Below are 23485 nucleotides of genomic sequence, written 5' to 3'. Positions count from 1 at the left end.
CACAAGTACATTAAAAAAAATACATAAAGGAAGGAACCTCACTCTCTGTATCCATTACAGATGAGTGCTAATGTGTTAATTGCAATATATGAGGTATAAGGACAAAAACTTTCCAATAAACCATCAAGTCCAGTAATGAGCTAAGTAGAGAGAGCAATGGAATTGTTCATATATATATATGTGTGTGTCATGAAGAAGTGTATTTATTCTGGCCTGGGCCAAAAGGCTGGATTAGCCAAGTTCTTGAGGTTCTTTCCAGCTCTACTTTGTAGAAGTATATAATATACTGCTACAACCTTGAGTACTTCAGTAACTTCATCTCTTTACGGAAATTGGTTTAAAAATTGGCAAGAAAATGAAATGCTTTTGATAGCTCATGACTCCTGACACGGAATCTTTTGCTATGAATCAGGTGTCAAAATTACTATTCATAGAACCCACTCAAAATTACAGCAGTTATTTTCATTATGCTTGAATTCTTACCAATATTTCATGCTTGTGTAGGGCTTTGTTAAAAATTTTAAAAATATTCCAAAATTGGCTTTTATATTAACAAAATAGGACATGCTTTCTGTTAATGTACATCAGCATTTTATTTGATGTAGGAACTTAAATGCACAATATTTTCCACTTAAATAAAAATTGCTAATTTATCTGAAGGCAAACGTAGCTTCTCCTCTAACTACTTTTTATGCAAGTGTCAACAGTTCTTCTCGGTCTTTGCTGTTTTATCCAGGCTTTCCTCTTGGAGTTTAGTATATTTTTAGAGCTATATAATTAATCACTGTATTTAAAATGCAATACAAATGCAACAATGAAATAACTTAGCCTGGATTTTTTCATTCACAGAACACATTGAATCAACTCTTTTTCAGCATGGAATTTTTGCACAAACACAGTGTGCAATGAAACTGTATTAAAAATTATCTTAATCTCAGACATTTTTGTCCATGCATTCACAAAACTGTCTGCAGAACTCTGAGAAAAAAAAAAAGTGGGCGTGTGGCTGCCTGAAAGAGTTCTGTTCTTGGCAATCCTAAGTGGATTAAGTTGTGAGCTAAAACATTTTGCCTCTTCCTCAATATGATGACCTTAACCTGCAGCAGCAACTTTGAAATTAAGCTAAGCTGTTCTCATCACTAATTTACTAACTTCAAACACTTAAAGTACTTTTACCTGATCATTAACGTGTACATTGTTCTCTATGTTGAAAATTAACTGGGCAAAATCTTACTTACCCCTCTCTTCAACACAGAATCCCATAATAACAAGCCACTACCTCCCTCAGTACAATTACACTGATCATGATAGCATAAATAAGTCTGTCATAAGCTTCCAGAGCTGACTCCACAAATTACACACAAACACCAGAGGAAGAGCTAACTTTCAGCTGGGAAAAACTGCATTAGTCCTTGGATTCATGAACAGTACCTGTTTCTATAGCAGCTAAGGGTTTGATCCTAAGGAGCTTCCTCTTCAAGGATGTAAAATCACCTACAAACAATCATCAGCATTTTTATCCAGTTTAAGTACCCAGAGATCTCACAGTACACTGCCCTTGTATCCCCCAGCATGGGATGGTGCCACAGGCACTATTATATTTATCTCAGAAAAGGGAAATTATCTGAGAGGAAAGATCAATGAAGTAACATTTTCAAGATGAGTGAGGAAGATAAGTACGAGGTCAAATCTTAGTTCTACTATCTCACCACTAATCTCTGCTCTCTCTCTTTATGGAGATAGAGTCTGAAGGTGTGATTAATAATACATGACTTTTTCATACATAAGGGAAACAAGATTTGCTAGTTAAGATGTAGCATTTGTTACAAGTGGCATACACACATCACGTCTGGTATTATATGCTGTGATAAAAACAGAAAGAAAAAAGGCACCAGTTCCCCACTGGAGCAGTGAGAGATGTGACATCGAAGAAATTACAACACTCTTGACAAAGCAAGAGGAATCAAGAGTGCTCCTATGCAGAATGAATATGGAGCCAGATATGTATAAATTAAACTGAATTATTATAGCTGGAATGCCCAAGAGAAAGAACTCAAGAAGGAAAAAAGGCTGCTCTGCAATCTTGCCAAAGGACTTCTGGAACACAGTCACTCCTGGCGTCAGCACTGCACACAACAGCCTTCCAACAGGACACAAAGCTGCTGCACCACACAAAACCACCCACTGCCCAAAGCTTAACATCTACCTTCCCTACAAAGATCCCTCATATTGCTAAACAGCTTCTGGGAATAAATCTTCAAATATCAATATCAAAGAGCACTCCAAACAAAGAGGCCTACAATCACTGCTCTTGTATGCTGCTGCTGCAGCAGCAAACAGATTTGTTAAGACATTTTTTTTAAAAAAAAAAGTTTGTGCAGGTGTCTGTCAATATCCTACTCCAGCCTAAGTGCATATGTATATAATTTAGTCAAAGCTATAATTTTCTACTGCTTTTGGGGGGTTATGTGCCATTTATGGCCCAAATAACAGGACCTGAAATCTAGGAAAATTGTTTCTAAACTACAGAATCAGGCTTTAAGCCATTACCTCTATCTAGATGCCACAAAAAGGAACATTTACAGTAGCTGTACTGTTTTAGGGAGAAATGGGGGCAAAATATAAATGCCCGTACTATAATGTTAAAGTACTGGGGGTTTTAGCTGTATTAACACAGTCCGTGTGCAACAGTCCCTTCCACCTCACAAGGAGAAGCACATCCCAGAGACATCTCCCCACAGCACCAGTCTGTGCCTGTGATTGCTGACAGCCAGCTCCCTACCTGCCACTGTCTTCAGCATCTACTTATTGCTTTGTGTCCTCTCAAGTATGTGTTATTTATGGCTTTCTTTCCAAAGAAAAGCACTCCCTTTAAAGAAGTACCGTGATTTAGCTGAGAAGTAGACGACCCTGCGTGAAAGTGTAACCTTTGAAAGCTTTAGTGGATCTTACTACATTTTGATACTAAGTCCAAACTACTATTTGTGTCTTGCCAGCAGGAGCACTTCCAACGTGAAGCGACTTCACAGGAGAAGAGCCAGCAGCACGTCCCCAGCTCACGGCGCTCCTCCAGGCCTGGCTGCACGTACCCGGTCAGTCTTGCCCTCGGTCTGGACACTGGTACGGCTGCGCGCGTCCTGCTCCTCCTCCAGGTCAGACACATCCTCCAGCTCCTCGGGCGTCTGCGGAAAAGGCAGGACAGGGTTATGGTCTGCCAGACTGGGCAGCTGGCTGCTCATGTCAAACACTGATCTGCTCTGAGCTGAGGGCTGACAAACACCAGGCAGCCCTGCTGGAGCCCGTACTAAACCCTGTGTGCAAATTGGTGGTGGTAGCAAAGGTGTCTAACAAGAAACCTTTACATGACAAGGATGGATTGGGAAGGTGTCACTTACCAACTCTATTAAGCAGCATGAGTTCCTGCACAACCAGAAAAAGTAAGTGTCCTTAATTTGCTATTTTATACATGGCATTATTTAATATACCACTGTCTGTTCCTTCCACACAAACTTCCAGTTGATGCTATGATTCTGTTTCATTTACGACAAGAAATTTTCTGTATAATCCAGATCTTCAGATTTATTTACTGCTTCCCTTTTACCAAAATATTATTAAAAGGGGTTTCATGCACAAGTTCTGAATTTTATAATAAATAACACAGCAAAAACCGCACACTGAACATGGCTTTATAAAGGACACTAAATAAAACATTAAAAGCAAGTTTATTCTATCAGCAAAACACTACATAATGAAGCATACAAACTTTTTCGGATTGTGAATCACTTGCTATTGGTTCTGCCAATGCAATCCTGAGCTCAAGAAACTTTCCTTTATCAAGTAAATTCACACTTCTAAAAAGCAAAAGTACACAGAACCAAGCTCTACAAAACTCGTGACAGATCTACCACCACCTTGACATCTAGAGTTCCAATTAGGGGGAAATCCTCATGTTCTGAGTCCCCCAAAAGCCTGACATTCCAGGAGAAACATGACAAGACCTGGGCTATCAGATAACCCAGCCATTACTTTCACCCGATTTTCAATCAAGTCATATATAATGTTTTAATCCAGACTTGCTGTATATTCTCACCTTCATGTTTTTATTGTCAAGGCATATACAAAGAAGATCTATTGAGGGGGACACTGCAGGGTTCTGTCATTTTATTTCTGGGTCCATAGCACTGTAATGGGACTGCATTAAGCTGAATAAATCCATCTGTGTGCATTTGTGCCCCTTGGGAAAGAACCTCCGTGGTCAGAGGTGGTACATTAACCACAGAGTTCAACAGCAGCCTTCAAACAAGGCTCAAATAGTGCTCCATTGCTTCAGCAGCACACAGACAATTTCACTCACTGAAGAAAATCATCATTTCTATGAGATAACACTGCAAGAAATAACTCAGTATTGGTGTACAAGTTGGCAGAAATAGAACACTGGAGGTGACAAATACACTTAAACTTCTTCGCAAAAACAGACAATCGATTTCTGGACAAAGATAAGCATAAACCTACACTGTCAAAGTGAGGGAGAGGAACATCTTATTTTCAGGCAAAGACTAACACCATTATGAAGTCTCAGTTTTAAGGCTGGAATTAGACCTAGTAAGAATTCCACAGTAGCCTAAGGCTGTTACCATACAAAAGTTGTTGGAAAAACCTGCAGTATGAAAGCAAAATTAAATTTTGGTGGTAATGGATATCCCTACAATAAAAAAACCAATCACAAACGCCCTTTAATTGAAACATTTAGGGACGCTCTTATTAGAGGACCAATAACAAAGGATATTAAAACAGAGTAACTTCAGCTTCTCAGGATTACACTGACTCCCTCAGGCAGGTAAGAGCCTCAATTAAGTTTACAGAAAAAAATAATTCCTTTTAAATTTAAACTACACTTGGGTTACAATTACAATTTTAAATACCACATTGCAACTCTTGGGTTTCAAAAAAACTAGTTTGGAATTTCTTCCCCCAATGATCATAAAGCTGGATTAATGGCAGCAGAGCACCATTTCTTCTGGGGTGAAGAGGTACTTGAGAATCCCACACTTCCAATAAAGGGTTGGTTTCTTTTTAAAACACAGAATTCAAAATATTGTGACAGGGCAGAATGCTTAATAATTTTAAGACAGTCACATTATAGATATGTGAATTTTAGGTAATGTGTTTAAGACCTTTATGCCATTGTTACCCCATGACAAACTGTATATATTTACAAAAAGGTTATTTTAGGGCCATCAAGAGAATTTTGCAGAATTCCACTGACACCATTTCTCTGTGAAGTCAAGCTATGAAAATATTACTAGCCTCAACATGGAAACATTAACAAAGAGGTCAGCAAAAGGACAGTAGGATAAGACAACTCTCAATGGCAGTCTCAGGTAAGCATTCCAAAGATTAAATCATCACTGTATTAATCTGATCTGGCACTTTACAAACTGCAAATCATAGAGATCTCCTTCCAGTGGCACTGGCATAGGGATTCCCTCTCCAATTCTTTATCATATGCAGAATATTGACTCAGAGTCTAAGTGCTGCTCACTTGAACCCTTCGTGGGCTAAATGCTGTCAGAAACCTTTTTGGTTTTAAATTGCCTATGCCCTTTTCCTGTCAGTAAAACATGTTTGTGGCTGGGATGAGGAGTTTCCTGTACAAAGATTTCTCTCCCAGCCAGAGGACTGCACTCCTCTCGAGCTCTTCCCAAGTCATTCTCTCCACAGCCCACATCTGCCATGTCTTGGATTGTTAGTACCACAGAATTCAGAAAAACAAAACAAACCTAGCCAGTTATTAAAGACTAAGGACATTTCAAGCAGAGATAAGCTGCTGATTTATCAAACCTTAAATCACAAACCATAAGCTGCTGTCATTTTCAGACACATCAAAAAATGAAAAAACTCCCCACTGTAATAATGAGAACGGTAGTTACTCAATTGTTTAATTGTTTTCTCTCCTTGGAAGCTCTTTTATGCAATTCAGAGCAAAATTTGTTTTTTTTCATGTTGCTCTCATGATCCACTATTTATTAAATCCCTGAAACACACCTGTATCTGCTTTTAGGAATATTCCATGTGCTAACACATGTCTATTCAAAGGGAATGTCTGATGACTGCATGGTTAAACTGGTATGAACATGAGGACTTGCAACACAAAATAGTGTGCTGGCATCAATAAGAAGAAATTGTGCACAGGGAGAACAGCACAGCTGGAGGATTGGAGTGAGAAGCATGGAAGGAAGCTGAGAGTATTGTTTAAGACTCCTAACAGGCAAGTGACAGAAGAGGGAGAGATTTGAGTACTGTACTCAGTGACATAATGAGTACAAGACATAAATGGCAAATTCACTGTGAGACATATGAAGTATGGGATTTCCAGTAAATGCTGAGGGGTAAAATGAAGCACGAGACTCCATTCAGCAACAACCTACAGACTCATATGTAACACAGTGGTAAATGGAGTCTAGAAACAAATTTGGACAAACAAAAATTAAGTTTCCAGCTGTCACAGGAGCAGAACTCTTGAATAGTCTCCTGTGGAAGTGCTGGAGGAGGGGAGAAATTCCTTCCAAGATGAAGCCTACACTAGAAACAAAGTGATGGAGCAGCTTATGGCAGTAAAAGTGAGACACAAGGGCAGGCAGGACACCTGCCCCAGCCCCTGGCCCAGGACTGAAAGAGATTTCAGTCCTTCGTGAAAAGCCTTTGCTGATCCTGACAAAAACACATTCGAGTACATTCCTACACATCAATTCTAGGCTGTAATTCCATTACTGTGGCTGACAAGCTACACAAGTAGCATGTACTTCTCACATTTCAATGATCGTAATAAGTCTGCATTCTCAGTGGGCTTGCTACTGAAAAACTCAGGCTGAAGACTCAAAGTCATATTTATAGCAAAGTCTAATATTGATGAATTTGACACCTTGCTGGTACTCAACTGCAAGCCACAGCAGCACATCATTACTATTGCACCCAGGTGATTTCAGGATATGAATTACCTTTTCATCTATGAAAATGAAAACCACTCTCTGATGACAAGCCTTTTAATTTGCTTTTCTATGAGGATTTTAAAGGGAATAATTATAAATAATTATAAAACCAAGGTCTGGCCCTACTCTTTAGATTGCTGCCAGTTTTCCTAAACTGGTTGCAAATAGGCTTTTTGATTTCTCTGGTTTTTAATCCAAGCTTTGTAGAACAATTTGACTAAGTTTCACAGCATCTTCTCCAACACAAAGTTTTTTATGAAAACCCTCCTCAGAAGTGGTTCTCCAAAGAACTTTGTCTATATCATTTGCTTCTCAAGGTCACATACAACCCCTATGGAACTGGCAATCCTGCCAATAAAGGGCTTCACCTGCTAGAATATAATGTAGAGCCTGGTCTAAAATCTCAAGATATGCAGCATAATTGGACAAACAGGCATTATGGTGTAAAAGGAATCTATCTTCTCTCATCTAACATTCAATTAAATGCTGACCTTCACACTGTTATTATATGCTCTTATACTTTATCTTATCTTGGTTTCAACAGCCCCATCAGTCATTCTTTTTCACAGATCAATGCTAAAATGCAGAGCAGACTAACACCTTAACAGGAGCTAAGCTGATAAGTGATGTCTTTATTTTACTACTGCAAATGCAGTTATTTGTGCTATGTAAATCCCACAGCAGCAGCAGAAATGCATGCTGCATGCACTGTAGGAGGATGAGAGTTTGTCCATTTTGTCCTTCAATGAGCACACAATGGTTTACAGAGATTACCTGTTCTACTGTGGACAATTGCCTAACAGCCAGATTTCGAACATCTCATCCTGTTGGGCTGCACCTCACTCAGTGTGACAAACCACAGTTACATTTGTGACACGTGCCACCAATGCAAAAATGTCATGCTCTGCAAATATTTAGCTACTGAGTGATATTTTTGTATATTAGTCACAACACCACCATTATCTTACACACAATTCTGCCAGATGACACACTGCCAGGGCAAGAGTGTTGATGCACTAGAAAGACAACAAGAAACCACATGCATTGTTTATCTTTTCTGACTAGCTGAGTAAGAGCCCCACATAATTGTTGCTATCTAGTATTTTAAAGTACTTATCAAGTTTTTGCTAAAAGCAGTTGAGTGTTGAGAACAATAAATCCCACATCATAAAAGTAAAATTAAAATACTACATTCTTAATCTGTCAATATTGTGACATATCAATACCATGGTAAATAACATCCCCTCTGTTAAAGATTATCACCTGCCTATTCGTCCAATCTATTCTTGGCAGTTCTGTTAAAATGGTATCTTTAGCATAACACATTACTGGGGATATTATTAACAAAAAACCAGCAAATGATAATTAAGCCAGAGAGCAGAATTCTGTCTTTGATAGCAGTTATGTCACCAAGCACTGCCAAATAAGTTGTCATCAAACAATAGTAAAATCATTATCCTGCCACAGCCCACACACATTTTTACTTTCAAATGTAGGTACTAGACATTTCTTGTTACTAACAGAGAAAATTTTGCAAAATGCTTTTTCAGATATTGAAGTTGTAATTCCCGTTATGATCAGTGAAAATGTAATCTTTGGTGAAAAGAAAGAATTTAATTATGAGAATAAGTATTGACCTTTAACACTGAAAGATGAAACTATTTTTAGTAAAAAAAGATGTTACAGGATAAAGCATACATGTTTTAAAACTAAGAAATGCTGTGAACCCACAGTATGGGCAAAAGTTGCTGTGTTGTTACTGGATGCTTGGAGGTTTTGTTTGTTTGTTTCACAAGTCATCTTAGAACATTCTGCTCCAGGAGATTGGGACCAAAAAAGTTAAAATTAATCACCATTAGAAACAGCAAGGCAGATCAATAGCCTGACTCTATGTGACAATTCCTGTGCTTCCAGGTCTCACAGGGCATACATTAGGATAAAAGGCTTCTCAACAACCAGGCAGGATACGGGGAAGATCTGAGCTGAGGAGCATAACTGAAAAGTTTAAAGTGGAAATTCTGAGTACTGCCCTCTGAAAATCCTTTTAAAGAGAATCTGTGAAGTTGGCACAGCTAAGTAAATTGGCACAGAGAGTTTTAGCACCTGTTTTCTATCCCAAGTACATTTTTTGTGCTGGGAACACGCATTTCAGCCCTGTTTTCATTGCTTCCTCTTTGATTTCCCCGACAGTACTGTATACGTATGCCACTCTCACATGATGCCTACAGCAATTCAAAGAGAGATTTACTGCAGGAAATACTGACCTAGTTATGCTGCACAAAAGCTCTGAACACATGTTTAACTCTAAAAAGTTGGGGGAAACTTGACAGCTGCCTGAAAATCCCATCTAGTAATAGTATTGAAGCCTAAAGGGTCCAAAGATACAAGCAGGGTTAGATTTACAAACTGTGGTGGCTAATAGCTGGCCTGGAGGCCCTACGGCTGTAAATAATCCTAATTGTAATTCTATAAGTAATTACATACATGGTAATTATATAACTCAACCAGTCTGGGCCACTGGGGAGCCAGTCTAGGCTGTTGGAGACACAGGCAGCTATTGGCCTATGAGCTGGGTGGTGACAAATTCACCTTTCAGGAATGATCCCAAAGCCCGTGGGCTCTTGGAGCCATGGAAGCAGTGACCCCAAAGCCCGTGGGCTCTCACAGATATGGAAGCAGTGACCCCAAAGCCCGTGGGCTCTCACAGCTCTGGAAGCAGTGACCCCAAAGCCCGTGGGCTCTCACAGATATGGAAGCAGTGACCCCAAAGCCCGTGGGCTCTCACAGCCATGGAAGCAGTGACCCCCAAGCCCGTGGGCTCTCACAGCTCTGGAAGCAGTGACCCCAAAGCCCGTGGGCTCTTGGAGCCATGGAAGCAGTGACCCCAAAGCCCGTGGGCTCTCACAGATATGGAAGCAGTGACCCCAAAGCCCGTGGGCTCTCACAGCTCTGGAAGCAGTGACCCCAAAGCCCGTGGGCTCTCACAGATATGGAAGCAGTGACCCCAAAGCCCGTGGGCTCTCACAGCTCTGGAAGCAGTGACCCCAAAGCCCGTGGGCTCTCGGAGCAATGGAAGCAGTGACCCCAAAGCCCGTGGGCTCTCAGAGCTCTGGAAGCAGTGACCCCCAAGCCCGTGGGCTCTCACAGCTGTGGAAGAAGTGACCCCCAAGCCCATGGGCTCTCGGAGCAATGGAAGCAGTGACCCCAAAGCCCGTGGGCTCTCACAGCTGTGGAAGAAGTGACCCCAAAGCCCGTGGGCTCTCACAGCCATGGAAGCAGTGACCCCAAAGCCCGTGGGCTCTCAGAGCTCTAGAAGCAGTGACCCCCAAGCCCGTGGGCTCTCACAGCTGTGGCAGGAGAACAGCACTCAGTGGATGTTGGCTGCTGCCGTGTGACCCTCAGCCCATTCTGCCCTGGGCCTCTCTCCAAAACTGCCACAGCTAACAGTTGTAAAACCAACAGCATGACCAGAAAAGAAACTCAGATTTCAGGGCTGAAAATCCTTCCCCAGGTTACCTAAGAAATCACTTAGGAACCTGGAAGCTTCTTTACTTTTTTCCAGTTATTTTATTTCAAGGAAGCACTTTTTTGGGTATAACTTTTAAAAAAGAATTTTAAATCCCTAAGAACAAAATATGATCAAACATAGGTCAATCACACATCTCTGCTGTAGCCCAAGCCCCTGCCTTGATTCCACAAGAACCATGACAACTGATACACAGCTTCATGCAAAGCACAGCCTTTGCTTATGTTTATTAAGTAGGAAAAGTGACCATAAGGTTTAGAAGCTTCCATTTTAAACTCAGAAAACTAATAATTAACAATAATAGAACAATAGGTTTAAATACAAGTGATTTGTTCTTCAGCTATCTAAAATGTATTCCCCGTTTCCTCTGCTGGGTTGACATACATTTGCTCCATCTAGTGGAAAGCTAATTAAGACATTTCATTTATAATGGAAATACTTACTAAGCTGTTTAAAAATGGATCATGAAAAATGAATTAAGCCCTTGTTCTTTTGCTAGTAATCTTCATAAAGCAAATCATATATGGCTTTATATATGAGCAGTTTATAGCTGTGTTTGAAACAGATTTCTAAACACCACCTCAACCTTTGAAAATGAGAAGAGATTAGACCTTATTTTCTCTCTCTCAACTGTATGTGTTAAACTAAACCATCTTTACTGTCAGCCTGGCTAACCTCAAAGGTTACCAGAGAGGGGCTCTGTATTTTGCCTCTGCAAAAATGCACAATGGTTCCCATTTTTAATAAAGGCCAGAGGAATAAACTGGCCAAGTACAGGCTGCTCACCCTCCTATCAGTTCCTGCAGTGCCATGGCCTGTCACTGAGAAAGGCTCTCCACCATCTCCCAGGTGCTGTAACCAGGCTGGCCCATGAGCCTTGGGCTGCCAGGCTCAGAGGGCAGTGCTTCCCAGGCTGTGCTGACCTGGAGCAAGAGGAGCATCCCAGGGGTGTGTCTGGAGCCAGGGCTGCAGGACAGCCCTGCCAAGGGCTGTGGCAGCTGCTGGAACAGGAACTCTGCACGTTCTCACCTGCCCCAGGCAGGACCTGCAGTGGGCACAGCTGCAGGGCTGCCATCAGATGGACTGATGCACTCTGCAGGAACGGGCTGACAGCAACCTTCTAAAACTCACCAAGGGAAAATGAAAATATTGGCACCTAGGAAGGCAGAAGCTACAAACAAAACAAGCTGGGGCTGCCTGACTTCAGAGCAGACCAGCTGAAAAGGACCTTGGGCTCTTGGCACAAAGAGCACTGGGCAGGAGCCAACAGTGTTCCTTGGCAGCAACACACAGCATCCTGGGATAGAGTGAGGTGTGGCAAAATAAATCTACTTCTCAGAACCAGAGAGTTGAAATTACACTTTAAAACCACATAATAAAGTCTGCCTTCTTGCAGAATCTCCCTTTCCTCTCCAGAAGCCTCCAATTTTTGTGGAGGAGTGCGTATCCCAAAGCCAAAACAAAATAATTGTTTCCAGGCAGATGAAATGCAGAAAAGAAACTGCTTTTGGAATACATCAATATATTAAAGGTAAAAAAGTGCAGTGAATATCTCATTTTGACTGTGTTAAAAAGATTTCAGGGCTCAGAGAGGACAAGAAACAAGAGACAAAAAAAAGACAATTCAGAAATCCACAAGAAATGTAGGTTTATCAGATGAATAAAGCTTGAGCAATGGTGGCGCCCATCAGAAAATATTTCTAACATGCCAAATCAATCTGTTTCTGTTACATGAATTATGCTAAATGATCACACTAAAAAAAATCCCTCGGATAGATTAATATATTCCTCAGCAAAAGGTTGCCAATGATAAGTGCATTTCTCAAACTGGAATAGATGAAATTATTAACAACAACCTCAACATCTGCTCATGTCTCTTCAGTCTCAACCGACCCTCTGCACTATCTGAGCTCAAGTAAAACACATCATCTTTAGGAAAGATACACAGAGTAAGCCTGTCCATCACAAACTCATGCCTCACTGAGAAATGCACCCTGTAATGCACAGCCTGCTTCTCAAAGTACAGGTACCACTGCTGTCATCCTTCCCACACATTGCCACCCAGAACTTGACAATTGTTAAGCACAAATTTCTGGTTTCGAAGCTATTCCTCCCAGACACTCAGACAATGGAAATAAAACCACCCTAGCTTTGAATCCTGTATGCATCACTTTCATTCCTACTTTTAATTATCAAGAGGCTTCAGATGCCCAGAACATACATCCACCCACCCTCAGCCATTCAGTAACCAATAATGTTCAAGTGAATGATCTGTGCCAGCTGACATGGAATTAAGAAACCCATTAAAGCCACCACTGTGCAAACCAGCATTCATATGTCCCAAATCACAAATTTTATTGTGCTTTGGGAGGCTGAGAGCCTTCATTACCAAGCAGGCTCTCCAAGCAAAGCAGAATTAAACACACATAACCCCCCCACCACCGCTGCCCCTCAAAGAACACTTGTTTGGGTCTAGCTTCTGAACAAATTATTTATTACATGATTTTCTTAGAAATTTTATAGATGCTAAAATTCCTGTATGTGAAATTAGTTCTTCCATCTGGGAAGGTTTTGTGAACAAGTTCTGTGAAGGGCAGTACAGAATCTTCCCCTCTAAGACATCAAATGAGAAAGTTAATTCAGATCAGTATTTTGCATGTTTTTCACAATATGCAGCTTTGACAGCCTCTTCTGGCCAGTGAAACAGGAGAGACTTAACACAACTCTGTCATCTGCTAACAGACTGGCAGAGATAAAACTGGCACAAAGTCAAACACATGTGCCTTAAATACATATAAAGTTTGACCAAAACCTTATGTATGAAATTTGGTTTACATCATGTCCAACCTGAATCTTCCCCTTGTAGTCAGAGTTTATTCTGTTTCTATCCATTATGAATACGTAACACAGATTTTTCTCCAGTCCTGTGCAACAACATTTTACATCAATGAAAACAGCTCTCCCATCTTCTCCCATCTTTAGTTCTCTGTTCCCTGGTCTAATTAGGATTAACACATTCAGTGTTTTTTTCATAGATCACAATTTCCAACGCTCTGATTATTGTAGCTGCAATAAATCAGAGTGCACTTGCTTAAACAACTAGGGGGAGCTTGGAGGTTCTCACCAGTCATTTTGGGACATAAACCCCCACTTCTATTTTTAACTGTGGTACCTACAAAGCTGAATTACTGCAACCAACTGTAACTCAGAAAAACCTTGCTTGGTTGCATGGGCTGAAATTAGTCTTTCAGAAATCTCCAGTATTATCTGACTTGAACAGTAAGTGAAAAGCAAGAACTAATAAATCTAAACAAACTAACCATAAGCAGCCTAAATTTAAGCAATAATTGGCACTGAGAAATATTTTTATCCCACGGCAATAGATTTTAAAAAAATGTATAACAGAACAGAGTATGGGTACTTTTTTTAATACAAAGAGAAAAACACACATGATACATACTTGCTAGAAGAGCACTACAAATTACAGGGGAGCACAGGCTAAAGAGCATGCAGCAGCATCACATTCCTGAAAACAAAGGCAACCAGATTGTAAATATCTGCAGGCACAAAGAGAGCAAACCTTTTGAAATATGGCCTCCCTTCAACTGAGACCTGAGCCTCCAACTGAGGCTGGGCACTGCAGTTCCCAAAGGAAGGACACAACTGGAGAGCAGGATCCAACAAGCATCAGCATGACATGAAAAAACAAAACAAAACAAATCCAAACTTTAAGTACACAGAAAAAAAGGAGAAGGAGGTCATCCATCCTTGATGGACATGAAGTGCTTTAACATGCCATAAGGAGATGTATGAAGCAGATTTAAGAATGAACTTTCTAAAGGGAATGGGCTGGGATTGACTGCTTGAAGGCACCCTCCAGTTGCCAGCTGTGGATATTTCAACAACAGATCAGACAAATGAACACAGAGTTATTTGAAGTTAATCCTGAGCTGCACAGGAGACAGTATTGATAGAGTTAGTTCAGTATCTTTAGAGTACGCATTTGCATTTATCTTAGGACAGATAAAATAAAAATCAGAATGTATGCATTAGCTACCCTTTTCCAAAAAGACTGGCACCCTGTGGGGAGGCCAGTTTTCAGGCTTTACAAAAGACAATTTTACACTACCTTAGCATGAGGCACAATAGGAGAATCTGCCTATAAACAATACAAGACAAACTGTAAGGTAAAAGGAGAGAAAATATAAAAGAAATGAAAAAAAGGAGGGGAAGGAAAAGAAATTAAGAGGATACAAAGAAACATCACTGTGTGAGGCAGGACAATGTGTAGCTATGCCTGTGATGCAACACCATGAGTCCTCAAAGAATGCTATGCTACATCCTTGTGGTAAGCTATTTGTGTGGGCTGCTGAATGGTCCCTGACAGGAATTTCAATTGTTCCTCTTACCTTCTCTTTGTGGAGGATGGTATTTTCTAGCAATTAATACTGCTCAACTTTTTTCCTTCCCCAGGCAGTAGAAAAATCTCAGAGCTCATCAACATACCCAAGAATAAACAAAAAGGAGCGGAAACGTATCACAGCCTAAACCCAAACTCTGCCAGGGAGAGGCTGCCTGCCAAAGCCCCGAGCGATCTGGCAGTCCCACTGGATGAGCAGGACTGAACCATGCCATCTCTATAGAGCCAGGCTGCAAGTAGTACTTGCTGCTGAGCTTTCTAGAGGAGAAATATCAGGGGACAAAGAAGTTTTTACTAATGAACTAAACACAACCTAAAATTTCATCTTAGTTTTTCTCTACCAGGTGAGAAATGTGAGAATTTTAGAGGGAGAAAACAGTCCTGTGAGTTATAAATTCAGCATGTTCTACAAATGCATGATGCAATTTAATATGCCGTTTAATAACCCAAACATGGAAACAGGACCAACAGGAGAGCAGCAACCCTATCAGATAGGATGATCTTTTCATTCAGGAAAAAATAACTCCCTTTCTGCAGTTAAAGGACAACCAGGGTGAGTCACCTGATTTCTGACCTGCGAGTTTATTCTATAAACTGCACAAGCAAATCAAGCAGACCAGTCCCAGATGGAGGAAGCTGGAAGATGCAAGGTTTCAGACTGCATTAATGGAATGGAACCACCAAGAAAAGCCTACCTTTAGGCATACACAATTTCAGGCTTCATCTCTTTTGGAGACTGGCTCCATTTCAGCAGTAAGTGGTTAACTGCAAACCCCAGCATTGGTAAATTAATTCACAATTTCCACTGATGTTGCTGTGCTTAAAATCTGGGTAAGTTCTGCTTCTGGCTCCACTTACCAAGGTGACAAGCAGATGTTTTGTTGGTTGCCCTCTGAGTGGCCAGACTGAGCTCCACACTCCCATGCATCCCGGGCACTGGTGTGACCTCACATCACTTCAAGCACATAACCCAGGTATTTCGATGGCTTTGCCTTTGTTTGCTGCATTTACCATTTCTTCACTAAAACATCAAACAATTATTCATGTCTGTTCTTCATTTGCTGAATGTTAATTAAGTCTAATGATTGTTTCTTTATGCATTTGGAATGCAGCTTTCCAAATCCACAGCATTCCAGAGTGTATCTGACACGGCCTCTCTGTGGGGCCAGCCAAGCTCCCAGCCATGGTGGGATGCCAGACTGGTTTCTCACTAGGGCACAAGGGTCCAATCCCCATTCTGAGAAGACATCAGAAACACACACGGCTGACACCTGCTGATCTGATTTCCTCCACACACAGACCACACACTGATCACAAAGTAGGCAAAAGGCAGGCAGAGGTGTGATTAATACAAGACATATAGGCAGAGGAAACATGGATGCCAGCCCCCCAGGCAGCTCTGACACTAATTACTGGGGCCAAGGCTGTGCCTGCCCTGCAAGGCGACACAGGCAGGCAGTGCAATAATAATAATAATAATAATAATAATAATAATAATAATAATAATAATAATAATAACAACAATAATGAGGACAGGATGCTCCTCCAGGGGGGCTGGCCATGAACAGCACAGCAAGGGATGAGGCTGCTGGGATGGGCCCTGGGCTGCCCGAGGTGGATGTCGGGTGACAAAGCCAATCTCAGGGACACACAGCTCTGAGTGCACCCCAGGCTGCTTTCCAGCAGCTCTTCATCCCTCAGTGGACTTGCTCTGCTGTATCCTAACATGGAATTCTGACTCCTTCTGTGGGTGGATTTAACACTGTAGCAGATTCCAGGAGATTTCAAAGGCCCAATCACACTGGCCCATGATCATTTCTCATGTGCTATTTCATGCTGGACCATGTTCAGCAAGAAAGAAGGCTTCTATTTTCCAAAGAATTATGTTCAACATGCTAAATAATCACATTTTCTTCTATTTTCTATAATTCTATGCAGACTACTTCACGAAGACCAGGATCACAAGGCACTCAGAGTAACAAACTAATTTTAAATTAATATTACTGCTCTACTTTCCTAATAATTGAAGTACCTGTTATAGCAATTACTTTGGAGGCCCTGTTGCTGTTTGCTAGGCTACACTGGAGGAATGGTGCAGTAAAACAGCAATTTCAACCCAATCCATGTGCTAGAGGATGCACAACACTCCTCTGCTGCAACACACTTCCCTTCAGTACTCATATATACTGATTTTGTTGATAATATAATGGACTCCTCTGTCTCTATTTTAAGAATAGGCTGTAAGTCCCAGAGTTTCATAGGAAATTAGGCAGCATCAGTTTTGTAAACCTCTACAGAATCTTTTCAGATGAAAAGGAAACACAGATACCATCTTCAGCTTGCCAGGCTCAGTGAAGGATTTTTTTTTTTTTTTTTTTTCAATTCTCCAAAGAATTTTTACAAGGTTTGTTTGTTTTGTTTTTTGTGAGTCAGTTTCCCTGTTATTACTATGCCCCCTTATATCCACCTCCCTTCATCAACTGCAGTCCAACCCTCAGCACACTTTCAAGGAAACAACCTGGTGTGATTCAAGTTGGCAAGTAATGGTAATTTTAAAATATGGAAGGAAGCCATCATTAGAAGCAGAACCGTAACTCAAACATGCCAATGGAATATTAAGAAATTTCAAAAACAGAAACCAGAAGAACTCAAGGAAACGATAAAGAACCAATTAATCCCAAACCTTGTTCACTATCACACTGCTTTGTCAGCAAGGACATGCACAAGAGGAGCAGATCAGACACTGCTACACTGACATCACAGAACAGAATGCCACAGACTCCAGCACTGCTGCCCCACTCTCGTGCCAGCAGAACTCAGTCCACAATCTAACAGAAATCATCAGCATTAGGTTTTGAAGCCCAGTGCCATTCTGGCAGTGACCTCGCTGCTTTTCTGTCCCACACTAAAACGATCCCTCCTACCAGATAAAAGGTTCCACAGTGGTAATGGCAACTGAGAAATTTCAACTAGGCCATGGACCTTACAGATAACTGTGACCAGCAGTGAAGGGAAACACAGCCAGAGCCAGCCTGAGCAAGGAGGATCTCTGAGGCAGAACTGCACCAGCACTGACAGTGCTGACTGCAGCATCACAGCTACAGCCTGAGCACTTAGTGCTCTGAGAGCTGCACTCCCCATCCCCAGGCTTGCCTTGCTCCTACTCCAGTGAGCCATGTGGCAGGAGGCATATTTTAATAGAGTATCTATGATTTGTAACACTTTTACTGTGTTTCCCAGTTGTGGTTCCAGTAATTCAGTCCTTCCCTTTTAACAGCATAATATTCATTCCATTTCTCTGAGAATATAATTTATATTAGATAGTAAGCACCAAATGGCAAGGAAGGAATACACATCATTTTTTCTTGCTCTAAGAAAAAAAAAAAAACCCTCAGCAAAGATTTTAACGTTCCAGAAAAAATACTGTTATGTGCTTAAGTTTCCAATGAACCACTAAACCGAAGCTATAAAATAATTCTAGAAGGTTCTGTCTTTCTGAAAGAGAAGGGTAATTCTGTGAACAATTAAAAGCATAATCATGTGTAACACTTGCAACATAATTTAATCCCTAGAATGGGAAGAACTGACATTTAAAGTAATTGTAATTCAAATGTTTATGCCATCCATAAGCATATTGACTCCTGTGTGTGACCCAGTAATCCCAGCACTAGGAGATTTCCATGGAAAGCCATGCAGCAATTTGCTGCTGAGGAGCTCTTATTTCACAGCCCTGCATGATGCCTACAGCTGTGTAGTCTGGGCAGAAGACAACAGAGATTTGCCAGGATGGATAACTGCATATGGATCTTACAATGGATGCAGTATGCAGTGGACATCATCACCACTGTATATGTATCAGCATTTCTGAAATAATTTATTATTTTTGTCTGAGCGCACCCATAATGTTTTTATTTTTTTCTTTCTTTTCTCAAGGAAAACACAACACAAGATTCTTTCCATTAGCTGACACCTAAACTGGAAACCTAAGCCATCCTAAAGAAAAGTCCATTTTTAACTGGAAAAAATGGGTCATACATTCCTGTGCTGAATGTAAACAATGAGGCATAAACAGCCAACAATAGAGGAAGTATTATAGACTAGCAGCAGCATGAGGTGTAGCAAGCAGCTTCCTTCTGTAAGTTTAACACACTATTACTTTGTTTGACCCATCAATAGCCCATGACTGTTCTAGTTCTAACAGATAAAATTAAAAAGCAAACAGTGAAGTCAGACACATCTTGAAAAGGGCCCTGGATAACACCCTGCTTTCAACAGCAGGTTGGACCTGCTGATCTTCTGAGGTCCTTTCCCTGAGCAAGTATTCTGTGCACATTTCTCTCCTCCTTCCCCTCACTTGAGAAGAGATTGAGACAAGTGAAATGTGTGACAGTGAAAATTACGATGGAGTTCAAAAGATACTGCAGTATTTCTGCCTTAAAAAGAAGGCACCATTAACCATAATATTTTGATTAAAATGAAAGACAAACAAGCAGTTATTAAAAGAATTTAAAGAATTAAATGGGGGGAAAAATAATATGAGCTAACATACAGAAATGACAGGTTTGAACATAGCACTGCCCAAGCAGTGAGTTCCTGCTACTACTCCAAATACCCACTTCCATTTATACTCTGTTAGAGTCACCAGGGGGGTGCATGTGAGCTGCTGCTTTGGAGAGGAAAAAAATCTTCCCCCATCACACCTGTACATAAGACTGGCCTGACCACACCAATGCAGCATCACAAGCTTATTATAGCTGCAATTAGAGGGAATCTCTCCTCCAGCACATCCATAAAACAGCACAGGAGCTCTACGTGCTGTTCCTCAGAAGGAGGGCAGCTGCTTTTGGCATTCCTCAACCTCTGGATGATTTCTCTGTACAGAAATAACAGAACATGTGGCCACAAAAGGGCCATTTTGGACTTGCACATGGGAGGATAAAGGAGGTACTTATTTTTCTAGTCACTGTTCATTTGGTATGTAAAAAAGAATCCAGAATCTAAAATCAGCAATCTCCCTGTAAAGCCTGAGCAAATGCCTGAAGTGTGGGAATGGGGCAGCAGTCAGAAAGATGTACAAAGAACCAAGAAGTTAAGACCTGCTAATCTCAAAGTGCAGAAATGTAGAAACACACAAAAGCAGGTAATTGCAATGTGAACATACTGTCAGTTTTTTAAATCAATAACCTATCTGTATTTTTACCAATTTCCACTATTTACCTAGTGGAAATACCTCAGCTTTTAAGAACAGGTGCTTGTTATGGCAATTGGAGCAACTCCAAACTAAAGATATTTCTTAGGGTAACATCCTGCCCACAGGTTAAGACAAATGGATGCAACTTTCAAGGAAAAAACAAGAAGTGGGTATTATTAACAGACAGACTACTGAGCAGCTTTTTACTCTGTAAAGCAACAAAGTCAGCAACATTATCTCACTGAGAACCAGAAGTCTTCCGATTTGCTGAAGATATTAAAGGCCCTAAACTAATGAAACTGAGACCTTTGAGAATTTTGTTACATCGTACATAAACATGAAGTAGAATCAAATTGACATGTATAGCTGTTTGCCAGAAAAGAGGGATTTGCTTTATTTATTTGGGAAGACAAACTCCCCTCATACTAAATGGAGAATAGCATTTTTAAAAATGTCTGCATGTTAAATTGAAATGTATGCTAAGTGTATCCCAAAACTGTTCAGCACAGAGCATTTTGGTAAGAAATATGCAAGGTAGAGTCATAATAATAATGACTGACTCTATGATGCTAATACTGGTATACATTATAAGAAGTATTTATACATTATGAGAAGGCTTCCCAGATATACTGTAAAGAACATATACATTTTTAGAAAATATGTATGTAGGTGAATTAAGATATTAAATGTAACCTATGTGGGATAGTCCTTTAAGTTTTCCCATAATGGTACTTCAAGGTTAGTGATTGTGACTCGAGATGTTAAAAACCAAATAATATGGTAGGGACAAGCAGCTGTCAGAAGGTTTTACTTGCAGAGATGCACAGCTGATTACAGCACTAGACACTTGTAACTCACATCCTTTTTGAGTTCTACACCACAAACTAACATGTGACTCAGGATAACAACCTGAAAAAGGAAGAATGTGCCACTATCCTTAACAGAGAGGAGGTATTTTTTGTGCACTCTTTTAAAAAGACATCACATGAACACATTCCTTTGCAGTCACACTGCATCTAGATGTATCAATCCTTGGGTGACACGACTGAAGCTGACAAGGAGCTGAAGAAGGAAAGGTCCTGTCCTGCTTAGGTCAGAAACAACCAGAAAGTGCTGGGAGGTGCAGGACCAAGTGGATAACTACTGCTGCAAAGGTTCTGCCTCTTATGCAGTTGGTGTAGGATAGAAAAACATGAAGAAAAAGTTTGATAAAAAACTTCTCAATAGCCATTTTTAATGGATTAGCATCACTTCTATATTTCAGACCAACAACAATGAAGTTTAACAAGGCTGTATGAACTGTTCTTTGTCTGTCTGTTCCATGAGGTCTCAAGGCCCTCCTGGAAAAACAAACAATAGGACTGCAGTAAATGTCTGCCTTTCTCATGTGTTTCCCTGTTTTGTTTTGTCTTCTTTAACTTTAAAACAGAGGCTCAATTCATGCCTGTTATTGCCTACACTGGACAGGCTCTAACTCACTTGGACTACAGAAGTAAAAACAGGCAGAAAACCCTGCAAGTGTAGGATAATTCTGTCATTAGTAAAAGCCATGCTAGAATTTAAACTAGACACTCACTGAAAGGTTTTCACCACTTGCTACCTTCCTGTCCTAGAGGTCCATATTCTAAAAATTCCTGTAACTCTGCTGGGTGTAAGATAATGAATTCTGCTGTGATGTCTCTTACTGAGAGAAACCAAGTGTACTGAAAAACTCAAGCTCTGTTAGGGATGAATTCTTACTTTTCTTTAAAACAGAATGAAAAACCATGCCAGATTTGCAACCAACAAAAGAAGTAAAAAAAAGGAACCCATCCAAGGGTATTCTGAGAAAGCCAAAACATATGAAAAAGCATTTATGCTGTAGGCTCTTGAATGTGTACCTAAACCAAGTTTGACCTTCCAAAGGAAACACACAGTAAAAGACTGTTGGCTAAAGAAACAGGAATATTAAGAATTGAATGGAGGTGCAGGGAGGATCTAGTTGAAATAAAATTATCTAGGTAAAACAAAAAAGAAAAACAAATGCTTTGCTTCAGTTTTTGAGGGGCTGGGGGATAGATATCTCATACATCATGGTGCATGGATATCAAGGAACAATATGCAAAACAAACTCAAAAAGCCTAACACCATAAACTCTTGAGGGAACCTGTGGTCTCCGTGCCAGAATTTTGAGAGAAACAGCACAGAGGATACCCATTCAGCAGAAAGGATTTTTAATAAATGCTTTAAAGTGCTAAGAACAACAATTTCAATGCACATTCTCCACTTCTTACAGAATTAGAGAACTTGGGTTCCTCAGTCACTGCTTCCATGAACATAAGAATAGTAAAAGCATCTTGCATAGAGTATAGGAGCCTTTTGACCTCTTGTTTGTCTCTGTAAAACCTGGACAGCTGCTCACTTGTTTATCTTCCAAAAAGAACAAAGAATTCTGTAAAACTTTTGACTTGGTGACTTTGTTTCCACTGTTCTTGGTATAATTGTTAGGATGACTATTAGTGCTCTAGTTACCCGCAGTTATTATTATTTTAAAGTCATTCCTTTCCACTGAGTTTATACCCTAATGGGATATTGGTAACTGTAATTTCAATCCAGCTTATATTTTTCAACTAAAACCACCTTCATACAGAATTTTTTAAAAAAGTTTTACCATTAATCATTACATTCTGCAGCATTTAATATGTATTATCTTAAAAACCACCAACCTGTTTCCTACATATTTCACATGGCAGAATTGCCTTTAACCGTACTATCTAACCTAATCTATTTCTGTAACATCAATATCCTGATTACAATGTTATCCAGATAACATACAAATGCTCCCGTGCAAGATCAAGCCCACAAAAATCGCTAAAACACAACAAAAATGGGATGCTTAGAGTCAAAAAATTACAGAGAAGTCTGCATATGCCCTGGATCAACTATCTAGTTATTCCAAATTGACAGCTACCACTGCATTAAGCAGTCCTTGCAAGTGAATAGTGAAAAGTGTCTTAAGGGGAGCAGCATCCTGATGCTCCAGAGGCAGTTCTGTTACAGCCCAGCAGAACAACACACCTGCCTCTATGTAGCTGCTCTCAAGTGTCATCTCATACCTTGCAGGACTGCAGTGAATGTTTTACATATCTTTGGTTAAGCTTGGACATTGAAATGCATAGCTGGTAATTTGCATTAACAATAATACTGGGCAGCATTTTACTGTTACGAGCTCTATTTTTAAAAACATTCTCTCTGTGTAATTACATGTTTGAAATGCTTCCTGAGAAACTGATCTGGAGAATTTCTGCTTTTACTGCCATGTTGAAAAATTGTCCCTTGTGAATGAGTGGCCTTGACCATTTACATTTCCCCTGTAACCA

The 23485-nt window shown here is 40.4% G+C and overlaps 1 protein-coding gene across 8 annotated transcripts in view; it reads right to left on the bottom strand.

Moving 5' to 3' along the window:
* CTNNA3 (catenin alpha 3) overlaps window positions 1-23485 on the bottom strand; it is a 426948-nt gene that overhangs the window by 56452 nt on the left and 347011 nt on the right. For all 8 annotated transcript variants that reach the window (XR_014956237.1, XM_085583117.1, XM_085583119.1 and 5 more), the window contains one exon: window positions 3090-3182. Coding sequence is in view for 7 of the 8 variants with exons in the window: in XM_085583117.1 (XP_085439243.1) it covers window positions 3090-3182 (93 nt within the window). In the remaining variant the exon portion in view is untranslated. The remainder of the gene's footprint in view (window positions 1-3089; window positions 3183-23485) is intronic.

This window comes from Lonchura striata, chromosome 6 (genome assembly GCF_050655825.1).
Source record: "Lonchura striata isolate lonStrDom1 chromosome 6, ASM5065582v1, whole genome shotgun sequence".
NCBI classification, from domain to species: domain Eukaryota; kingdom Metazoa; phylum Chordata; class Aves; order Passeriformes; family Estrildidae; genus Lonchura; species Lonchura striata.
This window is presented reverse-complemented; position numbering and strand designations above follow the sequence as displayed.